This window comes from Corvus moneduloides, chromosome 18, assembly GCF_009650955.1.
Source record: "Corvus moneduloides isolate bCorMon1 chromosome 18, bCorMon1.pri, whole genome shotgun sequence".
Taxonomy (NCBI): domain Eukaryota; kingdom Metazoa; phylum Chordata; class Aves; order Passeriformes; family Corvidae; genus Corvus; species Corvus moneduloides.
In genome coordinates, this window is record NC_045493.1 from 7,628,349 (window position 1) to 7,654,708 (window position 26,360).

The window sequence follows — 26,360 nt, forward strand, 5'->3', positions numbered from 1 at the left end:
ATTTTGTACACTCAGACCCCAGATGCTAACAAATGCAGGCCAAGGAATTGTGTTTCTTCCCTGATGTGATCTACTAACTGAGAAAAATGGAAATACAGTGAAGTTTAGGTGTGTGAAAAATCAATACCCAATAATGTAGTATTTTAAAATAAAGAGGTTTTTTTCCTTAAAGGAGGCTATACAGCATATTCAGGATCCCAACATAAAAATTACTGCCCAAAACCAAAAAGAAGATGGTAACTCTTTTAAAATAGAAACAACATGGGGCCCTTTAGCAAAAATAGTTTATTGCACAAAACTTTTAAAGGAATCCCTATGCACATAATTTTTATAATCAACATGCTTTGTATGATCATAAACATTAATTGTACATAGTGTAACTCCTCCAGCCCCTGGCTTATCCATTCTTCAAGAACATGAAATTATTAACTTCTATCTTTACAAACACAGCCTAAGCAGACATTACTGAATGTCATACGTGAAACAGAACCATTTCATTTACAATATCCAGAACATCTTTCCCTTCCCTAGAAATCTGTGCATCTGTATTGGAAATGAGGCTGCCCAAGACTCAAGTGTTGCTCATTAGTAGGAGGCAGTGATCAGATGACAGCTGATGAGCATTAGTAATTCCTCTGAACAGCAACTGCTTTCACAGGAAAATACTTAAAGACTCTGATCACAGTAAGTCACATGCAACTATTCCCACTTTCCCCACAAAATCAATAAAGTATACATCACAAGCTTCTGCATCTCCAGGAGTGAATTTGTCATCTTTAAGGTAAATTTATATTGGTAATACTACCTGTCCCCAGCACACCTTTAATGTTGTCATAGCTAACACTAAAATAACCATGCCACTGCAGTTCTCTCCCCTAAGGAGGAATATATAATCTATGACAATATGAACAATAGAACATTCATCCTGGCTATTACTTTACACATGTGAAAATATCATAGATTTCTGCTAGGATATTGCCTAAATAAACAGTATGGGATCAGATCCTCCCGTTCCATGAATGGATAGGGGGCTCAGCTGATCCCAATACAGTGCACAAATATTTCCAAGAAATCTGGAAGACAACAGAATGGAGCATTATGCAATATTCAGCAATGCCAGGGTCTCAGTAACATTTTATTCCATTGTAGAGTTTGCTGGTCTTTGTTGTGATTTTTTTTTTTTTAATGCACAGTTATTCAAGAGCCCTCAAAAACTCAACAGCATCTGAAAAAACAATGCGCAGCTTTCAGCACTTGGGAACATTGTCACATTGCTGTGGCATTTCTCCTTCACTAACTCGACTTGGTTTAGTAGGTAGCAACCACTGAAGAAACACAGAAAATACATTCTATTGCAGTGCTTGAAAAAGGAAAATAATTTTTAAAGAGATTATTCTTCAGGTTCTCCTGATTATTTGGCAGCGCTGTGACAGGCAGAGGGAGGCAGTTTTCATTCCTACAACTATGTTATTTTATTGCCTAGACAGCAGAGACCTGAAGTTTTGTAGACTGAGCATGCTTAGCCTCAGGGTGAGGCTTTTTAATAAAGCAGCAACTATTTCTCTGGGTAATTAAAAACATAGCTGATGAGCTTCAAAGAAAAGGCCTTGCTTTTATCACACACTGCATGCTCCTTCTAGAAGACTTCCCAGTGACTTCTGTAACTTGACTTAGTACCTCACCAGATTTAGACCCTCAAGTCTGTCCTTCATTTAAGTAAATGACATGGTGTTTCTGTTTGTAGAAAAAACACATGGTGAATGTAACAGGACCATACCCAGTGTCCACATACTTCCAGAGCAGGTGGGTCAATGCAGGAATCTAATCCAAAACAGCTCCCTTATCTTGGAAAGGGAAACACACATCTAAGGCTACTTGATTGTGCAAGCTCAGATGTCTTCAGGAGCTAGTCAGAAACTGCAACAGGATGCAGAATGGATACAAAAAGGAGAGCTGACATTCAGAACAACTATGAAGGTTTCTAACAATTCTGGCTTCTTTGATATCAGGTAAAACCTTTACCCATACAACCACTGCTGAACTAACAGATTGGAACATAGTGGATTTTGAACTGTAGGCAACGTGTTTAATAAAGTGAACAGCAACATTAACGCTGCAACAAGTAGTATTTTAAATCCTGGACATTTGGTAGTTTTTTTCTGTACTGAATATATTATTCACTACAGTTGTTTTTTTTCTTTGACAATACTGTTGTTTGGTTTTTTCCTTCTTTGAGCTTAATATACAGGCAACTTCAAGAACATGACAACAGCAAGCTAATCAGTACCATTTACTCTACAAAGTACACTGCAGCAGTGTGCAGACATGTCTTAAGCTAGTCTGTAAAGCTTTTGAACTGTTTGGTAAATCCACTTCATGGGCACCTAATGCCACACCAATGCATTTCTTCCTTTACCAATTTCAAAACCTTGACTGTCAGCATCACTTGACTTTGATCCCAATAAAATATAAGTTAAAATCCAGTAGCTGCAGGGCATGAAATCATTCAGTATAAACACTTTTAGTGCAAAGTGTTCAGTTGGACTAGAGCTTGAAGTGGTAGTTATGAGAAATCAGACGTTGGATAAATATAGGTGGGTTTGGGAGTTTTGTTTGTTTATTTTTTACCTTACTGCTAAACAAAATGCAATATCCTTCCCCCTCCTATGCAACAACCAAATCCAAAACCAGCAACAGCCTCTCTGGAAAAATACATGAACCAAAACTTTTTTTTCCAGCTTCTGAATCCACTGGTACTTAATAGACTTTTTTTTTTTTTGTAAACACCAAACTATAGTGGATATAATGGACTAGTTTATATTTTAAGGACAAAAACATTCTAGTACATGAGTTGCCACTAAATCTGCCAAATACCTGAACACTGAATTTTTGAGTGAGGAGAAGGCTGGCTTAACACTGCACTATGAGCCACAGGGAGCAATGGGACCAAAGATGAAGGAAACTAAAGTGAGCTGCTTTAAAAGTAACTTAGTCAAGGTGCTCTGCAGAGGGGCTGCCACAGTACCAACACTTCCATTCACGGTGGACACCTTGTAATAGAGGGTGCAAAAAGTAGAGGAAGTGTGTGGGAGAAGATAAAGCTTTTAAAAATAATAATTTTATAGGCATTAGAATTATGTCTTTTAAAGTAAAAATAATTACATTTCTAAAAGCTCTGGCTTTGGGGGCTAATTTCCCCAAGCCATTTGTACGGTATGTCAAAGAAGAGCAAACTTAAATGTAATATTAAAACAATGACAGTAACAAAACCCCTCATTGTAGCCTTAACTTACAGTATATAAGCATATTAAACCAGATATTCAAAGTCAGAAAATTATGATTTTTTTCTTTTATATATATACATATATATGTATTTTACACGCATACTTTTTTAAGGGTGTCTACTTCAAAACTTGAAATAAAAAGGTGCAAAGTATTTGTGCAGTGAAGCAAAGCTCACTACTGGCCTGTGACTGTAAGAGAAAAACATCAGCAAACATCCCAGGCAAATCTGCCAAAGATACCAACTGCTCTGCATTGCTTGTCTTTACAGTCTTGTTTCTTTTGCTATAGGTCAGAGGTCATCTTCAAAACTGGAAATGGCTTACTCAAATACAGATATCCATAATCTGAACTTCAAGAATAAGAGATTATAAGAGGGACAAGAGAATGCTCAGCATATGCAGTTCTCAACCACTGTTAATGGCTGAACATGAGAAGAACTTATTTTTCCCTGTAGTTTGGCTACAACCCAAGATGGGGGAAAGAAACACATCCTACTCCCACAAATTAAAAAAAAAAATCCAAATAAGAAAACCTAGCTGTTACATAATTAACAGTAATTCCTTAACAAACTCACCCAGATTGAACAATTACGTACTTGGAAACAGATGCTCCTCTTGACCTCATTTTAAATCTTCACCTGCATTTCTTACTAAACCCTCAAGTGAGCTAGATTCACCACTTGGCAGTACCCAACATGACAGAATTGTTATGGCAAGGTTTCAAACAAACCCTTAGAATAGCACATTCTTATTACATCAGTTACAAAATATTACATCACTTTCTCAAATCAGTGCCCTTCGCTTCTACAGGCAAAAGCACAACTCCGAATACCATTTTAAAAAAAAGGAAATAAATAATTTTTATAAAGATTTGTTTATATACTTAAAGCAATAGGATGAAAGACAACTGATAAGGAGGTTATAGTGTCAAAGCTTCCTTGTCACTAACACTACAATTCTCGTTCTTTTCATCTGCAGTAGAAATCTCCTGCTGGTCTGATGCAGTTGTGGGACTTGTAGAAGTAAGGTCCATTAACTTGCCCTCAATCTGAGTCCATGAAGACATTGATTCATGTACTGTAATGGTGTGTTCCTCCATCTGGCGCTGAAGGCTGTCCATTTCTTGCCTTTGAATGTATTGAGAACAAAAAATGCAAAAATTAACAAGCAGAAAACTGACTGCTAAATGCAAGATCAAAAAATTACTTTTCTGATTCTTGATACCTACTCCAAGACTACCTAAGATATAGCTGTATACAGGAGTAAGAAATCTACAAGAAGCTTAGGAATTGTCTACGAGCAAAACAAATACAATATGCTTAATTAAAAACTATTAGTAGCTGTTTCTGACTTTTTTCTGCTGTGTACTATTTACAATGGACATTTTGTTTAGTTTATTGTAAAGTCTTCTTTCACTATGGTAACAGCCATATAAGCAAGCACTTACAATGACAGAACATCCCACTGTCCTAAATATAGTCCCAATAAAGAATTAATTTTACAAATCCTTTCTTCCTCATGGTGGCAGCTGGTTTCCTGAAAACATTTTTAAGATTATTTAATATGGTTTAAAATAACAGGCCATACTTTAATTGCCGGAGACAGCTGTTCAGATTCTTTAAAGGCTCCTTGCTCACAGCTGTTGGTTTCAACAGTTCTTCCAGCAAGGCAGCAGGCACTGGACAATCAGGAATCTTGACTGGAGTCACAGGATTGGAAGAGTTATTCTCGCCTTTCAGTTCTTTCCTCTGGTTAAAGGAAAAAAAGAAGAGTCAGAAACACGATTAAGTTATTTCATCAATATCATTTTTCTCACCTAGAATCTCACATCACACTACTGGTACACATCCTCATTACAGATCAGGAATCACAGGCATATTCATGTTAGGTTATTTAAGAACATTAGCAGAGGATTTTCCTGTACTGTACAATGTGTTCTTCCCATTTAAATACCTTCTTCATCTTGCCATGCTTCAGGTCCAACTTCAGTTGCTGGTTTTGCTGCAGCAGTGACTTCATGCTGTTCTTCAGTTCAGTCACTTTAGCTTGCAGCATAAACTTATCCTTCTGAGCCACTGACAGGTCTTCCCTCACCATTTCCAGCTCTGTCTTGATATTCTAAATGGGAAGAGAATCAGTATGATGTAGAGAAACAGTATAAAAATTCCAGCCAACTAATGTTTTTATAATTTTTTCAGTTTCCAGAGGAAACTAGAAAAACCCAACACACAACACTGCTGTTTGAAAAGAATTTGCCATGGCAGAAAATCAGATACTAGGTGAAGTCAGTAGCCTATTTCAATGGCATAAAGGTTGAAAAAAAACAAAGGTAACAGCACAGCCAAAATAAAAATTTAGAAAAAAGTATGCTTTTAAAAAAATAAAAATATTGTTTTAATTATCCCCCTACAGCAATCAGAATTTCAATCCATCAGGATTTCCACTGGCTCGACTAAATACCTGCAAGACAACTTGTATCCCTTCTAACTCCTTGTGGCTGCGCTGTTCAGTCATGTCCAGCTGCTGCTTAAGTGTTTCAATTTCTCTTTCTTTTCGTTCTACTTCCCACTTCAGGTCTTCCACCTACCAGGGCAAAGAAAAAAAAAAATCATTGGAATTATCTACAGGTGCAATCAACCACAAAATCTATCAGAAGAAATATATTCTTACGTCTAATAACACCTTTCCTAAGAAAACCTAGCAAAACTTTATTAAAAACGCTGAATTAAAGACAAAGTCATAAAATGCAGTATCAATACAGATAAACACAGTAAGTGTTCACTTTTTACCTCTTGGTTTACTAGAGGCTGTTCACTAAGTTTGTCATCCAGGTTTTTCTGCAGAACTTGGAGCTGAGATCTGGCTTCTGCCAGCTCTTGCTGAAACTGAGATACTTCCTGGGAATGTTTTTCATCCTCTACCCTGCACAGCAAGATTAACAGACAGAGCAGTTATTCAATCTGTTCTTTAAAACAGGAATTTCACTGGGTTAGCCATGTAACTATAAATGTCATGACCATGCATGGAACCTGGTTAATTACAGCTCTGACTGAGGGCTTTGCCAACACATTCATAGCAAGAGTTAAATTACAAAAAGATTTTATGAAAGAGATGTGTAAATATTAAATATTGAAAAAAGATTTTACAAAATTCATTGAGCACTGCTAATAGTCCATTTACAAACAACAGATTATGCAGTAAAAAAAAATAAAACAAAACCCTGTCAGCAATTTTGCTTTGTTTTTGGAGGAATAGGGTTAAGTTTATATCCATTTTCATGTAGGTATGATAATTTCTTATAATTTAAGAAAAATTTTTATATACAAGCTAATTGAATTTTAATACATTGTGGAACATAGTCAATAATCAAATTAATCAGAGAAGAGTAATAGGATCTATATAAATTGTTAATCCTTACTAGTAACGTGAAATAGTAGAAAGTGGGAAAAAGCAGATAGTGAAGCCTAAAACCAGTGTACTTCCAAGTCTAACTGAATTGTAAAGAGAGAAAAATGCAGGTATTTGCTCAGAGTCCAAACAAGCATCTGACAGCCAGGCTCTGCTGGGGAACGAAGGGGCAAACCCAAAAACTCACTAATGTGCACCTTTTTCAGATGATTTGTTTTAATTACTGTTCTTTTTCAGACAATTACTTACTGCAGCTTGTCCACCTCAGCCTGCAGGGCCTGGACCAGCAGTTCTTTGGCGTGGAGCTCCTTCTTGATCTCACTGAGCTCGAGCATCGCCGCCCGGTGGTGTCGGCGGTTATGGGCTGCGTCTGCTTTGGCTGCTGCTTCCTAACAGGAGAAAGAGATGCAGTTTTATTTTGTTTTGTCACTGTAGCATGAATCAGAAAGGGAGCTTAACACAGGACACAACAGAGAAGGCATCAACTGATCTTTCAGCCACTGGCTATCGTGACAGAGACCCTGCAGGAAGTAGTATGTTATAAAACAGATTTAATTCCAGATACTTTTAAAATACCTTTAAATCACTTTCTAAGTAAATAAAAGATGAGCCATTACCTGCTTCTGAAGGTCTTTAACTTTTAACTTTTCTTTCTCTAGGGAAGCCTGTAGAGCTTGAATAAGTTGTTGCATTTGCTGATCCTCTTCCTCTTTCCGCTTTAGGACTGCCTGAACCTGTAACACATCAAAAAAGCAAATGCACCTTTTGTGTGGGCTCACTGGAAGTAGAGGAAATATAAACACAAACCATGCAGGGATTGCAAAACAACTCGCTGCTGTTCACTGATCACTCTTTCCACACAGTACCTTCAACATTGAAAGTAGCTATGGTTAAATGGTAGCTCATTGCCTATGTCCCCATGAATGTATTACTACTGGCATAAAAATGATTTATCTCAATGAATCCATATGTAACAGGGTTTGTATGTTCTGACTACCTACACTTTCACTATTGCAAGTATTGTAGTGACATTTTATTAATTTTTTTTCCAAAGAAAACTCTGTTTAGTGCCAGGTCCCATTTCTGATCTTTTGTTCAGCCCCCCATATTGCTGCTGTTATGCAACACATGGAGGACCCAGAGCTGGAGAAAATGCACTGACTTCGTACAATATGAGCCAATTCCTTTCTTAAGTTATTACATCAAAAAGTCAAATACCTGTAGATTCAGTTGTACCAAGTCTGCCTCTCTTTTTGCCAATGCTGTTTCGAGGATATTATTGTGCTCCCTCAAAGCAGCGTTGGACTGACTGAGACCTGTAAGTTTTCCACGTTCGTGTTCCAGTTCAAGGGTCAACTTCTTATTAATTTCTTCTAAACGTTTTATCTTCTTCCTGAAGCCTCTAGATTCCTGAAGCTATAGTCAAAGGAAAACACAAATCAAACAAACATAACCAAACAACTTCAGACTACTATCACAAAAGAATTGAGAGTTAAACTCATTAAGCATTTTGCTTTTCCAGAGTGGGATTTTTTTTTTTCTTTTTTTTCTCCTTTAAATGAATATCAAAAAGTAAGTTCACTTTGGTATTTTTTCATGTTGGAAGACTAAAATGCTTGCTAGAAAGAAGAATCCAGGAGTACTGTTCAGGTGCAAATCCAGAGTAGTTGATACATACAATTTTTTTGTGCCACTCTACAACTGAACACCACCACCTGGCCCTCAAAATCACTGGGGATTCATGACTCCCAGTAGTTCCAAAAGCTCATGATTCATGTATCCTCACTGTCTCATGACCAGACACAGCTGGTATCTAATACAAGAAGCACTCGTCTCTCCCTATACATCCTCTTTCCCTATATGACAATGACTCATGAAACCAAGAAGAACCAGCACAAGACAACAAAATTTGCAAGTATCACTGACATGATGTTTCCTATCCAAGATTCTGATTTTCTCCACCGTTGGAATAAAACTTTGGTACTAAAATTTCTCAGGCATTTTTTATTGTCATATGCCCATCTACGAAGCAAATTGAAGCAATCACCTCATCCTCAAGTTCCAGGACTTTCTCTCTGTACTCTTCAAGCTCCTGGCTGGTCAGTGAAATCACTTCTTGCAACTCTTTTTCCAGCATCAACTTACTGCTGCTCACAGCTCTCAGTTCTGTCTTCAGAGCTTGAATCTTCTCCTAAAGACAAAGGGGTCACACATGTGATTAGTGCATCACCCATCTTCAGGAGTCACTTCTGCTTTGGTTACAATGCCTACTCCTCTAGCAAATATGAAATGAGGTGGCTAGTGTTTAGTTTAAAGGTCTTGATCAGAGTTTTCCACCACTACATCCAGCTACTGCTATTGGTATATTTGATATCTTGCTCCATTGGTTCAAGAAACTGGAGCTTCCCTCAGTAAATTAATTTTCTTATCACAGGCTTAACATATATAAATAAGCTACGGCTACCTTGAAAAACTTTTAGCTGTCAATGAGAAAAAAGCAGTAAGCACTAGAATTTTGGAAAATCTTCAGATACTAACCCTTAAAAAAAAAAAGGTTAAAAAATCCCACCAAAAAACCAACCAAAAAACAAACCAACAATAAAAATTCATCAGGAAATCTAGCCTCAAATATAGTTAAAGAAGTTCTCAGTGCTCAGAACACTGACACCATGTCTAGCTTTATTTTCCAAATATTTTCATCACTTCAGGGTGAAATAGTATTTCAAGACATATAGCTCTGTCTTTGTACAATGTCAGAAGACATCTGCATACCTGAGCAATCTGGTCGTTCCCACCATCAGTAATTTGTGCTTTTAGTTTGCTCAGCTCTGCCTCAGCAGATTCCTTTGCAGTCAGAGATTCCTGCAGCCTCCGACTGAGAATGCTGACTGCATTCTCATAGGCTTTGTGTTTTGCTTTCATCTCTTTCTGAGCGCTTGTCAGGTCTGACCCGAGACGCTTCATTTTCTGTTTCTGCTCTGTAATCGCCCTGGTGTGAAAGGAAAAGAAAACACCAGGTAAAAACAAAAGCTGCTTGACAAATAGTACTATAAGATTAATTTTTCCCATGACCCAACAAAACCCAACATTTGAAAGCCAAATATGAAAACCAAATGCTGTAGTTCTTTTGTCTGTGCTAAAAGAACACTTACTTCTTTGCTTCCTCTTGCATTTGTTCTACTTGTTGTTTTAATGCCTGATTTGCCTCAGCAAGAGATTCCATTTGCTCCTTATCGAACTGCAAAGACTTAACAGGAAGGAAAAGACCCGTGAGCGTAAGAACAAAAGCATGTTTGCTGTGTATGTTTGATTATAAAAGAAAAAGCATGAAATTTCAAAATTACTTCCATCTCTAAATATAAATGGCTCTCCAGTTCTCCATATTCTCTTTCCCTTTTATATCCTCTTTAACTCATCCCTCTGAGGCCACCACTGTTAACACATATGAACAGTGTTTGGATTTTGTTCTTGGAGTTCACTTTAGGGCCAAGGAAACTGCTTCAGCATCAGTGCTTCTCTCCACTTACACGAGATGTTAGTAAGCAGTCATGCATTTACAGAACTTTGCTAGGTATATGTTGAAATGTCTACACTATTTTCAATATATAACCAAGAACATTAACTTGCAGGTGGTTATTCTGTTTGTTTCCAACATTACTAGAAATAGCAGTGTATCCTGGATGTAACACTCTCCAAGTTCAGGGCTCTACACCTTCCATACCTGTAGGCGTGTTTCCATATCATCTCGTTCTTTCTGCACTGACTGGAGGTGATTTTCTATTTCCACCATTTGCTGGTGAACCTGAGACACTTCCTTCTGTAGTTTTGCATGCTCAGATTCGAGGGACTGTTTTTCAACTTGGATTTTCAGCAGCTCTCGTTTTATCTCCTTCAGCTCTGAGTCCAGCCGCTTCTTTGTAGCTTTCAGCTCACAAATCAGCTGGTCCTTGGAACTTGCATCCCTCCGGTAAGCTTCCACCATGACCTTGCACACAGGAGTTTCAAGAGGACAATGACACTTCTGTTTCAGCTTTGCAAATTTATGACTAATTTACTATATTCTTTTAGTTTGAGGAGGGTGTGTGTCATACAAACCAGCATCAGCTTCTGTATTATATTTACTCTGATTCAAAGGCTTTTATGCAAGCTCAGATATTAAGTAACAGTTCATATCAGCAGTTAATTAAAAAAACACCTCAGTGTTCTCTGCAGTACAGGATACTCTTCTTCACATTCTTTACGAAAACTGCATTAATTATGTGCCATTTTTAAAAACCAAAGTAATTGTAACAAATTAACCATCCCATGCACACAATTAGTAACTTTTACCATAAGAAGAGGGCTTAACTGTGACTGACAGTTTAAACAGCCTTCCCAAACTTAAAACATAACAAGCTAAAACAAACTTTGACATTAGGTTAATAAGCAATCAAGCAGCAAATTAATGGTGTCTTATAAATAAGACACATATATGTGCAACACTAATGACATACCAATTTCATATTACTGTTTCAAAACCGTAAATTCGGAACAAAATTTGCAGTAAAGCACTTGTTTACCATCTAATTACTGAAGCAACTATGCTTTCTCAGAGCTGCAAGGAAATGACAACGCTTGAAGACTTACATGAGTGCTTTTGCAGAAGCAAACCTAACGAACAAACCAAAGAGATTTTCTTTGGTGGATCACTTGGCAAACTCCCTGAAGCCCTATCAAAGCATTAATTGGTTGGTGGATCAGCTTTTACATTAGCTACAGATAAAAATTCAACTGTAAGCTATACAGTTTCTGTATTTTAATGTCACAAAGTTCTGTCATACAAAAAGGAGATTCAAATATCCTCACAACCCCCCCAGAAGTACATGCCTTCACTGTAAAATGAATTGTATTCCTTGGGTTTATGTCTTGGAAATTTCTTTGTTTTGCTTACCTTCTGCTGCAGGAACTGTTCCTTCACTTTTTGAAGCTGTTTTTTGAGGCTGGCATTTTCTTGTTGCAGATTTTCCACCTGCCAGAGGGGGAAAAAACAAACATGGCTTAATGTGCCAAATGTCATATTCTACTTGATTTCTTCAGTGAGCGTATCTGTCTGATTTGTAACAATTGCCTAATCTAACAAAGATCCTGTTTCTGACTAAGCACCTCGATGGTTAGATAACACAACATTTGATACAGAAATACATTCACCAGGTCACCACACTGGCAGCCAAATTACTGGAAGGTAATTTGGAAAGATGTTTGACCCACAGTGCCACAGAAAAGAGCCCACTACAAAATTACTTCCCAAACTATGACCTGAACTCCAAATTATTGTGTTTTAAAACTGTGAGATTTCAGAAAGATCATTACCTGGCTTGATTTGACTGCCATTTCTTGCTTCAGCTGCTCCAACATTTGTGATGTTACTTCTGTATCTTCTCCAAGGCGCACTGCTCCTTCATCAAGTTGCTCTTTACTTGCTTTTGCTGCCTGCAGAGCGACTTCCAACACAATCTTCTCATTCTGCAAATACTGGATCATGTCATCTTTAGAAGTAGCATCACTCTGGAACTCTTCTAACCTGGCCTTCAGTTCATCATACTGTGTTTGCAGGTCATCCAGGGACTGCTCTTTGGTGTGCAGTGTCTCTTGGGTTAGAGTCAATTGCTTCATTAGGTCGAGGTGTTCTTGCTGCAAGGATTCAAGCTGCAGATCTCGCTGATGCAAAGTCAACTTGACCTGACAAGAAATATTATTACAAAATATTAAATAAGAAATATTAAAAATAAGAAATATTAAATTAATACAATTAATTAATACAGAAAAAGAAAATAGAAATAAGAAATATTAAATTAATACAAAACAAAGGTTATCTTTGCAAATGCACTCTAATCAAAATCAAGTGTTATAATTAATATTTTAGCCTCTAGGAGAAAATAGCAGAAGGTGGTAATATTTTTAACTTTCCTAGGCCACTTCTATTTGCTCTGTTAAGGGTATTGACTGCCTTGTGCAGCATCTGTTACCTTACAGGCTAAGCACGACCAGAATGACAAACCTAAAATATCCATAATAGTCATTGTATTCTAAAGTTTTGCTTGAAAAAGGTGTCCGCAGTAAATTCAGGTAAATTCAGCATTATTAATAATACCATATCATTACATGGAATGTAGTACTGAGCAATCACATACTTCATCTCATTGCAGCCCCTGACATGCTGCCTATGTAAGGTTACAAGGTTAAAGCAGGGCTCTGTAAGTCCAAATGTATATAATGATATCCTGACTGCCTAACAACTTTGAACATGGATCTATGGTTCTTGTCCATACTTAGAATAACCACATACTGAATTCACTAAAAAAAACCCAGCATCTGGCAAAACAGCAGTTATGAAGTTTTAAAAAAGTATTATTACTGACATGGTTGAAAAAAAGGCCTTTTTACCTGGAATAGAGTGACTTTAATATGCACTTCAGTTTTGCAGCAATCTTTCAGGTTTTAAAAAGAAGTTTAGAGCTCAGTATCTATTTACTATTGCTTTTTCTGCCAAACAAGTATTTCCCTTGGAACCCTTGGGAAGTTGATTAACAGCAGTCTACCTTTTCCAATTCTTGCTCCAGTGTTGCTGCAGAATCAGCCATCTTCTGAAGCTGTTCTTTCTCATCCTCAAACTCCTCTAGTTTTCTCTGCAAGTCTTCTTCCACCATGGTTTTAGCCTCCTGGATCTGCATGAAGGCAGCTTCTTGATCTAACATGTCAGCCTGTATAGAGAAAGCATGGAATCAACTGCTACGGTTTCAATGGAGGGGAAGGAGTTGGAAAAAGAAAAAAAAATAGGAAAAGAGAAAAGTAGATTATGAAGAAAATTTGTAGAGGAAAGACACAAACAAAAATAATTCTGATGTCTGCCTGATACACCTGTATGCCCCTACTGAAGTCACTCATTCCTATACTTAAAACACCTTAGAATAACAGTGAATGTCTTGCATACTTGTGACAATCTGAATTCCTATTAAATAACACCTTGTCCTTTCTCAATTGATGAGCAAGACGTGAAGAAAAAGAATCTTTATTAAAATTAATTGTTTGGAAAAATTCTAATACGAAAGGAATTCCTTGGACACAGTAGCTACTCAGGAAATAGCAGTTCCTGTCATTTACACAAGCTATCAGTAACACTGCAGATGGGGTGCTTCCACTAACCTGCTGCCTTACTCTCCTTTGAGACAGAAGCAGGAATGTCACTGAAAATCAGGGGAATTTAAGGTTCTAAAGAGCTTTGGAAGTGACTGAACTGAACTTCAGATTTTACCCAACTTTTCTTACTGGAGGGAAGGAAGGACAAACCTGATTACTGAGCAATTTCACACATTTAAAAAGCAAATTACTAATTTAGATTAACTTCCAATTAAGTTCTCTTGAAAAAGTACATGAATGGGCAAAGGACAACATTTACATTTGCCTTCAATTAAAAACAAATACCAGAACTGCAAATGCAAGGATCACCTTCAAATGGAAAATATATGGCCTTGTTCCCTCTTATTGTTAATAATGCCACACAAATTTATTTGCTCTGAAATATTTACTGCTTTTATAATGCAGCATTTGAACCAGTTCATAAGAATTCTATGTGACTTTGCCAGAATAGCCTTGACTTTGCAAAACATAAATACACAACCTAGATAGAACATAACTCATGAAATCCATCTACAACCATACCTCAATATTTTGTAGCTGTGCTGCAATACGTTCCTTTTCTTTAATGGACCTGTGCTGGGTTTCAGTCAGCTGCTGAGACAGTGCCACATTCTCTAGTTTGAGATGTTCCAACATACCTGCTTGAGTCATTTGCCCAGCCTAAAGGAAGGAAAAAAAATCACAGATTAATACCAACAGAATTTAAGAATTTCAGAAAAAAAAAAAAAAAACCCATGTTGAAACTGTGTGTGCCTTATTTCAGCTACTACTTTCATGGCACTGGTGCAGTCAGGCCATTGTAGAAGGGCACTAGGTTGTCCTGTGGTTAAAACTGACAAAAAAGAACAGATTCTCAGCTCTCCCATATACAAGTAAATCACAATACCTGTATATTGGCCATCTCACTCTGCAGCCGGACACGGGCTTCCTGTGCCAGGACCAGCTGCTGCTGGTACCACTGCCTCACATTTTGGAGAGATGTGATCTCTGTTTCAGATGCCTTCAGCTTGTTGGTCAGCGTGGTCCGTTCCAGCTGCACCTTCTGAAGCTGGGTCTGCAAGGAAGCCAACTGCTGTCGCAGGTCGTGAACTAGGAGAACAAAAATGAAGGACTTGGACTAGCACACCCCACTGTGCTGTTTTATGCACACTTTTTCATGGATTATTGCTATATTCGTAGGTTTTTCTACTTTTCCTTTATTGTTGAACAAAAGCACATATGCCTAATTACATAAAGATTGGCTTTTCCTGCCAAAGTGCTAGAATCCAAAGTATCGGGTTATAAGCAGAGTAAAATTAAACTAAATGAATCACTTCTGTAAGCATTCACAGTTCCTTAGTTATGAAAACATCAACTAACTAAACATCAGGAAGTAGGTGTCCTGGCATGTAGAGTCATCATTACAAATCAGTATTTGTACAATTTTCCAAAAAAACAACTAGGCCACTGTCTGGACTAAATGTTTATGCCTCCCTCTCCAGGCTGGCAGTGGCAGCTTGCAAACTGTGACACTTTTGTGACACAAAATAGAAAGCAATCATCTTAAAATTCAGACCATTTTATTAGTATGATATCAAATAAACACAAATTAAAATTTCTTTTTCTTCCTGGACTTCAGAATTAGGTTGAAATAAAATGATTTATGCAACAACAAATTTTTAAAGACTGATATTTACATCATCCCACCTGTGCTGTCTCTGGTGAGAACATTTTTTTGCATATCTTCAACCTTCTGCAGGAGTCTCTGGTACTGCTCCTCTGCTAACTGCAGATCATTGTTTGAAGAAGCCAAACTGGCATTCTTTGCTTCCAAGGCATTTTGCAGGTCAGCCATTGCTCGTTCCAGATCCCAGCAAGACTGCTTTAATGTGGCCACTTCTGAGCTCAGAGATTCCTGCTTCTGCTGGCTGTTTTGGCTGTGCTCCATCTGTGCCTGAAGCTTCATGTTCAAAGCTGCAAGTTGGGCTTGTAGCTCAGCCTTCTCTTTGAGAGCCTGAATGTGTCCAGAAAATCAAAATACAGAAGTCTCATGAGAAAAGACATTAATGGCTGACTAAAAAAGATGCCCAGCAAAATGGCTTTGATAAGGCAAAGACCACTTGCTTGTAAAAAATTCTTTTTAAAGCAACATCTCACCTATCAGGTATTTCAAATAGTCAAAGAAAACACAGAGGAAAGAACATACAAGACACAGAGCATTGCATATCAGTAACCACATCAGCATTTTTCATAAAACACGTATTTCCACACTTTAAGGAAGAATGCTTTGTATTTTTAATGTTATACCATCAATTAAAACAAAGAGAAAATACTTATAAAGACATCGCTAGCACTGCTCTGGAGTTATTGTCCCTCTTTTAATTTGACTTCTTAAAAAAAAAAACATATGAAAACCCCACTTTCTTTTTTCTTTAAGGTAATCTTTGAAGACTTTACCAACTTGATACTAATCCTCTTCACCATCTGTACTGTGTTTATGCAGTAGTGGGGGTCTACAAGGGGTGGTCTCTGTGAGAAGCTGCCAGAAGCTTCCCCCATGTCCAGTGGAGCCAAGGCCAGCTGGCTCCAAGATGGACCCACCACTGGACAGAGCTGAGCCCATCAGTGACAGCAGGAGTGCCTCTGGGATGAGGGATTTCAGAAAGTGAAAAAAAAATAGCAGAAGAACAACAGCAAAGATAAGAAAGAAAACTGTGTGAGAGAAACAGCTCTGCAGACACCAAGGTCAGTGCAGAGGGAGGGGAAGGAGGTGCCCCATGCTCTGGAGCTGAGATTCCCCATCTCTCTGGGGAGAATCTCAACCCATGAGCCTTTCATTGTTATTTCTTCTCTTCTCTGGCCAGCTGAGGAGTAGAGTAACAGAGCAGCTTTGGTGGGCACCTGGCATCCAGCCAGGGTCAGCCACCATGGCATTCTTGTAAAGTACCTTATCCAACAATGTTTTTACAAAACACAATTCCACAAGTAATGAGCAAGAAGCTCTTGAAAATTAATTAAAATATTCATCTGATTTGCTGAATACAGAATTTCAAATTCATTTTCTACCTGATTAGCTTCTAGTGAGAGTGCTTCTAGTTGCCCTTCAAGTCTCATCTTCTCCTTCATAACCTGCAACATCTCATCATGAGTTCCTGCGATAGAGCTTTCCATAGAAACACTGGAGACAGAGACAACACAAACACAGTTAGAGGGCTAGAATACAACTCTTGTCTAGTTGAAGAAAAGTGACACTGAAATTAAGAGGTACTCAGACTCCACGTGGTTTAGACTGCTGGATGTTTTTTCTGGCTTTATGATAGATCCAGAACACAGTGGAACAACCTCTGTTAAAAAGAGAAAGCAATTACATTCATGCTAAAGTTTTATACTCCAGCTTCCTGTACTTGCAGCAACTAGAATCTAGTGTGGCACCATATGTTTGTTATTTCACAGAAGTGCAATCGCTGACTTCATCATATTCTGTATATACAGATCCCATTTTAAGCAGACAACTGGACATGATGGGATCACAAAACCTCCAGAACTATTCTCTATCTGCTTTAATTTGCCTGAGAAATACCAACAGCTTCTGCAATAGGAGGAAGAACAGGTATTTGGTATAAGGGATTCTTTATGCTGATTTCTTGCTGTACAGCCAAGGCATCTTGAGAAAAAGATCTTCTCTCATTACCATAAGAAATAAGTCTAAGCCAGAATAATCATCAACAACTGATTGTACACCTCAACATCTCTGGGCATGACACTTTATTCTAACAAAGCGGGGGGGGAGTATTTAAAAAAAACTCAAAAATTTCAAAAGTAGAACATATAAAACATGCATCTACAGACAACTTATAAAAAGCACACATTGTTAAGGGCTTCACCAGCCATGCACTTGCTTTCTGAATCAGTTTAATACCTGTCATACACACATAAGCTTGGGAGACTAAATCTTATTCTAAAAATAAAGAGGATAGGGTATCTAGGACAAGACTCTTGGCATTTCTTAACTATGTGAGGTCTGAAAGGTACATGCACAGATTAGGAAAAGGACAATACTAAATATTACTGAGGCAGTCAACTCTACACTTTCAGACTTTACAGACCAAGGCTTGTGAGTGATTCAGAGAATGAAGTCCTTCTACACAGATAGAAAGAACTGCTTGCAGTACATTTAATACAGTCAGTGGCAAAAATATCTTTCTCTAAAGATATACTTAGTAAATAGGTACTCAAGTGAAGCGACCTCTCAGATTCTTTTAGAATTTGGAAGCTAATAACAGACTTAATCACAGTGTAAGTTAAAACTGGATCTAAAGTTAGTAGGAGGCAAGAGTAATAGGCTGCCTATTCCAAGAAAATATAATTAACTAACAATGTGATCATTCTTACCTGCTAGAAATACTGTCTCTCCTGCTCCGTACCTCTCCATTAACTTCTTGCTCTTGGGCCTGATGCTCCACTGCTGCAGCCTGCAGCACCTCACTGATGGAAGGAAATTGCCCCATTGCTTCAGGATGTATCTTCTGGCCATTTATTGTATATGGAGTATCCTGTTTGCCTTCTGCATTCCGTAAACTGCTATACAGCCCTTTCCCTGACACACTGCTGTAGGTAGAGCTGTCGCTCTCATTTCCATCCAGCCTCATTCCCACTTCACTCCCATCAATCTCTGAAATGCTGTCTCCTGCCAATGAGGAATTCTCTATTCGATCATCCACATCAGAGGGCAGACTGATCTCAGAAACAACTGATGTTGGACCACTTCTGCTTTGTGTCAGAGCCCCCCCAGATAAGTCAGTAGCCACAGAATTCCCAGTAGCATTTTGAGTGTCTGAATCTTCAGTTCTGTAGTCAGCCAAGGACCGGATCTTGCTGGCCTTAGATTTTGAACTTCTTCTTTCTTTTGACGATGCTGGAAGTCCCAAGCTACCCAGCTTTGGCCCCCTGGGGACACTGGTCCGCAAAAAGGAGTATTCTTTTGTCATCGCTACAGTGCTGGCTCTTGGCAGGATTTCTGGATTTAACATCAGCTCAGGATCCAGGGTGCTGGAGGGACGGGTTTTGGATGTAGACTGACTCGACTGAAAGAAACAAAGAGTTAACAATAAATTCCAGAGTGCTAACTTTAAAATAGCACCAAAGACTTATTTTGCTGTAATTTAAGATATAAAGCTCTACACTTCTACACCGATATTAAATATACATCCTTTCATAAACAAGGTAAATTATATCAGCAATTAACCCTATCAACATTCAGTGTATATATATTGAAAATGTTCATGTGAAACTCCTAAAGGTAACTGAAAATACAGGCAAAATTGAACATGTAGGTCACTTTAAGTTTGGTGTCGGTTGCCCCTCCCCTCCCCCCCCGCCATTTTAAGTTGCATAAAATGGTACATTACTGATGAGGTAACAGAACCAAATTTTGCCTGTTTAGAAGAAAAAAAAATGCTTTCTCACATTTGAGAAAACTACTGAATGTTTTAGTTCAGGGCACAGAAATGGTAAAGTTTCCAAGCTTCTCAACAAAACTCAATCTAGAAGATGCGTGGCGTGGTACTCACTCTTTCTTGATGTCTCTTCACTCGGTATTGCTTGAGCTGTTCTTCCAGACGCCTTCTTGCCTGAAGTCTGATCTGTTCTTCATTCTCCAATGGCAGTGAAGACTCTACTGAGCCTGTGAGGGAAAGATACCTTCACAGTCAAACAGAAGACTCCAACACAGGCAAATGGAATGCAAAAGGTAAAAGCCCCTTCTACCATTGGCAACATGCTTCATGCTTAAGCAAGGAACAAAAGGAAAGCCCACTGACACACACCTCAAACGACCCTCTGCAAATATATCCTTGTGTAAGCACTCATAAAGCCTGTGGACTGCCACTGCTCAGTTTGCAAATGCTATAGTTCCTCCGCAGCCATATGACAAGAGATTATACAGCAAGAAAAAAATATTGCTGTCATTTAATCTCACCTGTCCTGCATTTCTGACAGTACTAAAATTATAAAACTAAGCAAGACCTACACAGTTCATTCATTCCCTACAAGCAGTGGCAAATTGTTCCCTAGATACATTTTCTTACCTCTTATTAACTCACATTAAACCTTCCCTGTAGTAAGACTTTTAGACACCTTAATATAAAGGCTTTCCCTTCTCCCCCCTTCATTGCTCTTCTCTCCCTTCCTTTTTTCTTAGCTTAAAATCATATGGTTCTGCTGGTTTTTGGTTTTGTCACCTGTTACTCCTAATAATCAAGAAGATTAGAATAGCTTCAGCCCCAGAAAGCGTGAATTCCCCTCCAGTGAAGAGCCAGTTTTAAATGGTAAGGCACATGCCTTAGCTGCAGCAGAGGGTGGCTTACTGAAAGAAAATGAATTGTAGTTCTAAGTAAAAGTTTACTGCAAAAATGAAGTTTAGTTCAAGCTTAAATGATGTTATAGAAGTCCAGAGCCAGGCTCAGAGTAAAAAAAGCTTTATGCAGCAAGAGAAAGCAGGGGCACCACCATAAACAGATGCTTACACAATTCAGTTTCTTGCATGGGAAGACTTAGTTTGAGAGACTGCAAAGCTTCTTTTCTAAGAGCTATGCCCTCAGCACTAGTTCCCTGAGACTTCCTTAGGCTGTCATGGAAACCAGTCACACCTGGGGATGACTCTTCACCCTGTTCACTGCTGGTGGGATCAAAAGATACAGGAGAGTCGGGGCAGAACGACTTTGGCCCATTCTGGCAGGCGTCCACTTTGCTGTTTATCTCCAGACTTCCCTCTTCATTTGGCACTTCATTGATGTTATTACTGGTAGCTGGAAAAGGAAGTTTTACTGAGCTACACTTTAAGCCACACCATTTATGTTCACACCTCCACCCAAATACAATGCACTGTTGCCTTTATATTGTACAAATATGGAAATTGCTACTGACAGCAACTGGCAGGAGAAATTTCACAGAGGATTTTTGATTCTTTACTTTAAAAGACCAGAACAAGTACCTTTCATTTGCTTTACTATGTTGCCCTCAAGCAGGACCTCAAAAGTCATCATATAAGGTATCTTGAAAACTTCACAAAGGTTTTTAAATCCTGTTAGGTTTAGAAGCATGAAACACCGTGTGTAAGGAACTCTGAGGGGCAACCTGCTACAAGTAAGGCTCAGCAGCTGCAGGCCTGTGCTGAATGATTCAGCTCTTTGATGTGCTGCTGGGCACTGGGGAGAAAGCATCCATCATCCTGATTTCCAGCCTGGACCAAGCAGTTTCTCAATTTTAAACTGAGTTTACATTTTTTCAAATAGGACATCTTCATCAGAAGTACAGTAGCAAAGCTCATATCTATCAAAATAATAAACCTACCAATTAAAATGCAATTCAGGAACCACTTCAACACCAATTTTATCCCCACTTACTAGTATTTTTCTTTTCCATTAGAAAAAATGCATATTCAAAATCAGTCAAACATTTCACAGGCTTTTACTCTGGATTTCTCACACTTTTCTATTTACTTGGCTGGGGACTACTAACATTTATGAACCTGCTGTTGCAAAAAAAACTGTGTATCTAACTTTAATTTCATTACTATAGATCTTAAATGAGCAGAGCACTGAAACAGCCATTGCCTTTCTGTTCATTCCCACACCACGTTATCGCTGAAGTAACTGGAACTCATTGGAATAATATGGAAGATGTCATTATTTTTTACTAAAGATGGTGGAAAATATTTAGCATTTATGATCACAAAGTTATTTGCAAGTGCAAAATTCAAGTTCCCACCTCTGCAGTGCATCTTCCCTTAAGCCAGCACAGTGTGAACCAGCACAGAGGAAACTGAATGAGGAAACTGATTTTAGGTAGAAATAAAAAGCTTTCAGTCTTAGGTTGCCAAAACCCATCGACTCTTAAGATTGGAATCAAAATACTTTTGAGTATCGTATTTGTCATGCAGACAACATTTCAGACCATTTAGCCTTAATCATTTCTCTGATGTAGACCATCATGTTGTCACAAAAACAGCTGCAGGCATGGAAAGGGTGGGTTCAACAAGGATGTAAAGGCGGACAGAGGACAAGACTGCTTTTTAATGACTAACATTTTAAAACTAGAATATTGGCAAAACCAAATTTAAAATAGGTGTCAATGCTAAGAATAGCCACATGAAGCCAAAAAGAAGAAGACAGCTCATACGTGCAGAAATATTGTTTCTGCCCATCTCAGAAGCTGCAGCTATTACTGCATCAGGTTTATACTTTATTTACACTTTTTCTTCACAACAGTGAGTGGTATACATACACAAATGGGATGCTGGAGCAAAATTCTGGAGGAGTGGTTTCTGGGCAACTTCCTGAGGCCAAGAGACACTCAGCATCTAAACACTCCTTGAACTAAAGTCATTTAAAGGCAGTAGTGTCAATACAGCTGCAGTCTTTTTAGAACAATGGGCAAGGAGACGCAATTAGAATAAAAACAGTAGAAAGATACACTTTATCTATTTGTTAGCCACAACTCGATTGTCCAGCACAGGAGATGACAGGAACGTGTCATCTCCAGCTTCATAAAAGATGAATGAGTCATCACCTAACTACACTCTGCCACTCTGATAACGGGCAGCATAAGAAAAGCAAATAAAGTCTCAGGCTTCCTCTCTCCTGCCTGTGACAAGTTGACAAACCTGTGGTACCAGAAGGCCCCAACCTCATCACGTCACCTCCTTTTACAGAAGGAACCACTGTGCTTTTGTGTGTCTACGCGGCCACAATGTACACACCCCTCCACCCAGCCACCCCCATATCCTTATACACCAACATACCCTCAGACTCCTGCCAGGGAAACATGGAGATTTCAATTCAGTGCAGGGAAAATACTTTCACAATGAAAACACTTAAATACTGGAATGGGCAGGGAGGCTGCTGAACCTCCCTCTACAGAGACTTTGAGAATTCAACAGGATGAGGCCCTGAGCAACCTGATCTTGCTCCAGAACTAGGTGTGCTCTGTGCAGCAGGTTGGACTACATAACCCCCACAGCTCCCTTCCAGATCAAGTTTGATTCTATAATCTACTCAGATAATGGACTCTAAAGTTTCTTGTAAACAGCTGCATGATTATTTTATAATAAAGCTTGTCTACATATAAAAGTTACTTTGAGATAAATGCCAGCATCTCTCTTTCATAAAGGGAAGCTTAGCCAGACACTTTGGGTTTTATCTAAGTAATTTAATTTATTAGGAAGATTTCTTCTGCCAGAATAAAGTGCTCCAGTCACAAGCTTACTCTGGAACAGTCATTTCAGAACTGCTCATTCTAGAGAGTTTCAGGTGTACACTCTTGGAAACATTATCTGAAGACATACCGACACCCTGAACAACAAATACTCACCTGACAGCTGATAGTATTTAAGTTAATAGTTTGGTTTTGCTTTCAAAAGAACAAGTTCTACTGCTAAAAAAACAGTTTTACACACACACAGAGCTATAGACTTCACCAAACTTGCTTAAAACTGCTGTACAAGAAATTCTTGACCTCAAGGAAAAACATCCTTCTGCATCAGCTGAACAATAAAACAGATGATTATATAAAAGCCTGGGTAAGACTAGGAAATTATTTGGTGCATATTAAATAACTTACTGTTAATTTCATCTGTAGTAACTAGCTGAGACTTGGCTTTACAATCTAAAAGTTCTTCAGAGGTGCCAGGAGCCCCATTACTACTTCTGTTCTCCAAGTGAACATCCTGCTGGACAGATGAGGAGTCCATGGTAAAAATGATCCAGATCCTTGGAAAGTTCTTCTTCTCAACAATTTGCCACCAAGTGAGCTACCAAGTCCTGTTTCTCTCCATCAGCAAGAACAGCATCAAGACGTCACACAGGAGCACAGTTCTGAGCTGTAGAGCTGTTGGTGTGCAGCAGGCAGCTGCTAACTCCACATCACGGAAACAGCTCGCAGACAAAGTCGTAATCACCAAGGAGCTGCATCCTCTAGAAACAATACGTAATGAATTTACAAACATTTACTAGAGCTCTGAGAATATGAGTTAAAAATAAAGTAGTGCCCACAGACAGAACCAGGACATGGGTAACAACAGAGACAATGAAATACAACCAAATACCCAGATTTGGGAATAAAAAGTGATCCGTTTATGCTCACTTTTTTTAGTAGCATTGATGCACTGCAGAATGATGCAACAAATAATATTTAGCAAGAGAGCTGATTTAAAATCACTGTCCCTTTTATGGAAAGGCCTTTTTGGCCTCTGAGTTAAGAACCAAGCCAGTACTCAGAGCAGCATTTTGCTCTGTAAACAATGGTGTATATATATATGGAAGCATGCCATATATTTCATTTCAAGGAATGAGTTTCAGCATCTTTTGTTAAAATGAAGTATGGAATTCAGATTTAATTTTTTAAAAATAAATTACATCATTACTGTTTACTTGTCTGCAGAATAACAAGTATGAATCACTGTACAGAATGTGAACTACTCATTACAGCACACGTTGGCAGTCAGAATGTGGCCTGGACTGCAGCTCAACACTGCCTTCTCCTATGACCAGTCAAGAAGAGGATTTCCAACCACAGTTTACAAAATTTTCAAATGATTCTCCAGATATTCAGATCTAACCTCTGGATAAAGATCCCGCCAACTAATACCATCTAACAGAAATTGTTCTATACAGTCACTACAAGTAATTAAATTTTGTTCCGACAGTTACTGACAGATGAATCCAGATTACAAAATCTTATTGTTATTTACTAAAGAAACGTAAGAAATCCCCATTTAAAAAAAAAAAAGGGGGGGGGGGGGGGGGCTGGGGGGAGGTTGTGGGAGAATGTCAAACCAGGAATATTTTGACTGCATTTTTACATGAACACAAACATTTTGAACGACATTCCTTCCATATCTCCAGGAAGCACTTGTGTAACTGCTACTGTGCCACACTGCCCTGGTCACCCAGCAACACCACCATCATCTCCAAAATGTTACTGAAGCAGCAAACAGCTCAGGGCACACAGGAAAACACAGTTATGCAGGTGACCCTTAGAGAGGTGAGCCGTGAAGGAGCCAAAAACCTGGAGCACCTTTCTAAACAGGAAACCTCCATCGAACAGAAAAACGAATACCTTCACTGTGATTTGTTACTAATTTTTAAAGATTTCAGTATAATAAAGCTTTCAATAAAACTCCTAGAACTGCCACTGTACAGCAAATAGATGCTACATGACAGGTTACAAAGAGGAATTACAGACAAAAGGCAAGGAATATTTTGGCTCCTTACACCTTGGCAAAACCCAGCCAACACGAGATGGTTTGTTGTCCTTGTCATAAAACACGTTTAAATAATCAAGGTGATCAAGAACGGCTTTCTTTTGTACAACCCATTCCTAATACTAAAGGGTCGAGCATGTTGGCCTCAGAGTCCTTTCATATCGCTGTGCTGCGCACAAGTAGACATACATACACAGAGACGTAGGCACGCCACGGGAACACAGCAATAACCCCACAGGGAAAGAGCTGGAGTACGAAAACCACCGATTTTGCTTAAAACGAACAACCAGGACGACAACAGGTCCCGGTCACCGACCGGGGAGGCGCCGGCAGACACGGCCGCGAGGTCCCTGGGCCGGGCACGTCCCTGGGCGCCGGCAGAGGCAGCGGGAGGCCCGGGGTCGCAGCCCAGGGAGCCGAGCCGAGCCGGGCCGGGTGGTTCCCCGCTCCCCGGCAGCCCCGAGCACCCCGCGGCCTGAAGCGGCCCCCGGTCCCCCCCGAGGCGCCCCCGCCGCCCCCCATCCCGGCCAGCCCCCCGCAGACCTGGGGCCGCCCGCCCGGCGCCGGCTCCTGCCCGAGACGTGGCGCTGCCTGCGCCGGGAAGGGGCGGGCGGGGCAGGGCGGGCGGTGCAGCGCGGTTCTCCCTCCGCCGCCGGCCGGGCGCTGCCGCCGCCGCCGCCCAGCGCGGGCCCGTACGGGGCCCTGCGGTTCTGCCGCCCCCGCGCCGCCGTCCCGCGGCCCCCGCCGGGCACAGCCGCGGCCGAGACCCGGGCGCTCCCAGGCGGCGGCGAGGCCGCCGGGCCCGTGGAGAGGCGACGGCTTTTCCACACGGACCCTTCCGGCGGCGCACGGAGGGAGGGACGGAGGGGGAGCGGCTGTCGGGCCGGGCCGCCCTCAGTGCCCGCTCGGGGCTGTACCGGGCGGGGCTCTGACTGGCTCACCCGTCGGGGTCGTGGGGCTGGCACCGACTTGCATGAATTAAAATTAAGTTGTGCATAAAATTTAAATATCTTTGTGAAAGTGGTGCGCTCCTCACAGCCTTCTGTATCTGCATCATTCATGTTCCTGCATTAGTGTTGCCTTTTACAGGGTCAGAGTCCAGTGACATGTCCTGTAAATGTCACGTTTTCAGCATTCCCGACGGCCCTTTCCTCATAAATCAAACCTTTGAGTTTCCAGCGTCTTTCTGGCACCGGGCATCCCACAAGTCCTCTGGAGTACTGGGAGCTGGTGCATCGGAGCACATCATTTCA

The 26,360-nt window shown here is 39.8% G+C and overlaps 1 protein-coding gene across 3 annotated transcripts; it reads right to left on the reverse strand.

The window, feature by feature from the left end:
* Positions 1-266: 266 nt before the first annotated feature.
* Positions 267-25,746, reverse strand: GOLGA3 (golgin A3). 3 transcript variants are annotated; one of them, XM_032127747.1, is made up of 24 exons: positions 25,651-25,746; positions 23,466-23,818; positions 20,495-20,653; positions 19,418-19,530; positions 18,240-18,931; positions 16,914-17,025; positions 15,555-15,861; positions 14,755-14,957; positions 14,391-14,528; positions 13,271-13,432; positions 12,042-12,410; positions 11,623-11,700; positions 10,414-10,677; positions 9,845-9,939; positions 9,465-9,681; positions 8,740-8,883; positions 7,911-8,108; positions 7,310-7,426; positions 6,942-7,081; positions 6,074-6,206; positions 5,745-5,867; positions 5,238-5,402; positions 4,872-5,032; positions 267-4,411 (listed from the first exon to the last, which is right to left on the reverse strand). In XM_032127747.1, exons 2-24 carry the CDS (start codon positions 23,593-23,595, stop codon positions 4,204-4,206), a joined length of 4,428 nt encoding a protein of 1,475 aa, XP_031983638.1. In that variant the 5' UTR covers positions 23,596-23,818; positions 25,651-25,746; the 3' UTR covers positions 267-4,203. The 3 variants fall into 3 exon arrangements, with proteins under 3 accessions (XP_031983638.1, XP_031983637.1, XP_031983639.1); XM_032127746.1 differs by having other exon boundaries at positions 20,372-20,653; XM_032127748.1 differs by lacking the exon at positions 20,495-20,653.
* Between the last annotated feature and the right edge of the window lie 614 nt (positions 25,747-26,360).

Coding starts and splice junctions, on each gene's coding strand:
- GOLGA3 (XM_032127746.1), bottom strand. CDS start 23,595: ATGGACTCCTCATCTGTCCAGCAGGATGTTCACTTGGAGAACAGAAGT. Junction 18,932..19,417: donor TGAAGAGACATCAAGAAAGA/GTGAGTACCACG, acceptor TGTTTCTTTCAG/TCGAGTCAGTCTACATCCAA. Junction 5,033..5,237: donor AGCATGGCAAGATGAAGAAG/GTATTTAAATGG, acceptor TCCTTTAACCAG/AGGAAAGAACTGAAAGGCGA.